Source organism: Pituophis catenifer, unplaced genomic scaffold, assembly GCF_029215685.1.
Source record: "Pituophis catenifer annectens isolate HBS135680 unplaced genomic scaffold, rPitCat1.0.hap2 SCAF_1, whole genome shotgun sequence".
Classification (NCBI taxonomy): domain Eukaryota; kingdom Metazoa; phylum Chordata; class Lepidosauria; order Squamata; family Colubridae; genus Pituophis; species Pituophis catenifer.
The window spans coordinates 235,379,488-235,381,036 of record NW_027256881.1 but is presented as its reverse complement, the minus strand read 5'-3'; the positions used below and the strand labels follow the sequence as shown (position 1 = coordinate 235,381,036).

General features: G+C 35.1%; 1 protein-coding gene across 1 annotated transcript; it reads left to right on the top strand.

Moving 5' to 3' along the window:
- Positions 1-349: 349 nt before the first annotated feature.
- Positions 350-1,285, top strand: LOC139327395 (olfactory receptor 5AP2-like). Its single transcript, XM_070957213.1, has one exon. The coding sequence runs from the start codon at positions 350-352 to the stop codon at positions 1,283-1,285; it is 936 nt and encodes a 311-aa protein (XP_070813314.1).
- Positions 1,286-1,549: the final 264 nt, after the last annotated feature.

Genomic DNA, 1,549 nt, shown 5'->3' with positions numbered 1-1,549 from the left:
TAGTAAGAAGTCTACATTCTTTCCCACGGAGAAATGCTTCCTATAATATGCAGAGAGATGATGATAGGTATGAAACTATTGTTTGTTAATTGACATTGCACTCCTATGTAATAGTGTGTACAATCTCCAATGCAACTATGTACTTTGAAAAGAGCATATTTATCAAGAGCCCACAATTCAACAAGCCCATATATACAAAAAGGAGTAATTCTGCTTTCCAAGCAAACAACTTGTTTTTAGTTTGGGTTTTTCTTAGTCTCCTCCCTTGGGTATTCTCAGACAATCTGACAGTACTAGTATTGCTATAAGGTTTTCCCTCTATTTTTATTCTATCAGGGGGAAATAAACAATGCAGATAAATCAAACCATTGTGACTGAGTTCATCCTTGTTGGATTCATGGACCACCCAGAGCTTCAGATTCCCCTCTTCATTTTCTTTCTGCTCATCTATCTCATTACACTGGTGGGAAACATTGGGATAATCATTCTAACCAGAATTGATGCTAGGCTTCACACCCCCATGTACTTTTTTCTTAGAAATCTCTCCATTGTAGATGTTGGTTATTCTACCGCCATTGCCCCCAAATTGTTGACAACATTTGTGATAGACCATTCAACAATTTCCTTTACAGGATGCACTACACAATTCTTCTTTTTTGCCGTGTTTGTGACCATTGAAGGTTGCCTTTTGGCTGTGATGGCATATGATCGCTTCACAGCAATCTGCAACCCATTATTGTATTTTGTTGTCATGTCAAAGAAATGTTGCATCCTCTTAGTCATAACCGTATATGTCTGTGGCTTTGCAAGTTCAACAATCCAGACCATATTTATTTTTAGTTTGAATTTCTGCAACTCAAATACTATTAATCACTTCTTCTGTGATGCTCCTCCAATACTTCAATTGTCTTGTTCAGATACACAAATTGCTCATTTTGTGCATTTTATTTTATCCACTGCAATTACACTGACAACTTTTCTCGCTGTTTTGACCTCCTACATTGCCATTGTTATTGCTATCCTGAAGATCAGCTCTGCCCAGGGAAGATATAAAGCCTTCTCCACCTGTGCCTCCCATCTCACCACGGTGACCATTTTCTTTGGAACCATCATCTTCATGTATATACGACCTGGCTCCAATTTCTCATTGGATAAAGACAAAATAATATCCGTCTTTTATACTCTTGTCATCTCTTCACTTAATCCACTCATCTACAGTCTGTGGAACAAGGAAGTAAAGGATGCATTTAGCAGAATGTTAGACAAGATGATATTGTTGAAATAAAAGTGGTATAAATGTGACTTCCTTCATGTCAAAAAAGAAAGCATTGTTGTATTTCTCTTTGAATGCTTGATAGTATTTTGAACAGGTGAGAAAAGAGCTGAAATTACATATAGGTTACTCAAAAGAATAAATGAAAATTAAAAAAATAAAAGGACAAAATGTTTTTAAATAGAAGAAAAATATTTTTATTAATCAAAACAAATAAACTTATGTTTGAATGTTTTTCTATGTAAATGCACATATAGTATAGATAGAATGATTGAA

Bases quoted from the DNA above. Each gene is read 5' to 3' on its own strand.
- LOC139327395 (XM_070957213.1), top strand. From the start codon at position 350: ATGCAGATAAATCAAACCATTGTGACTGAGTTCATCCTTGTTGGATTC.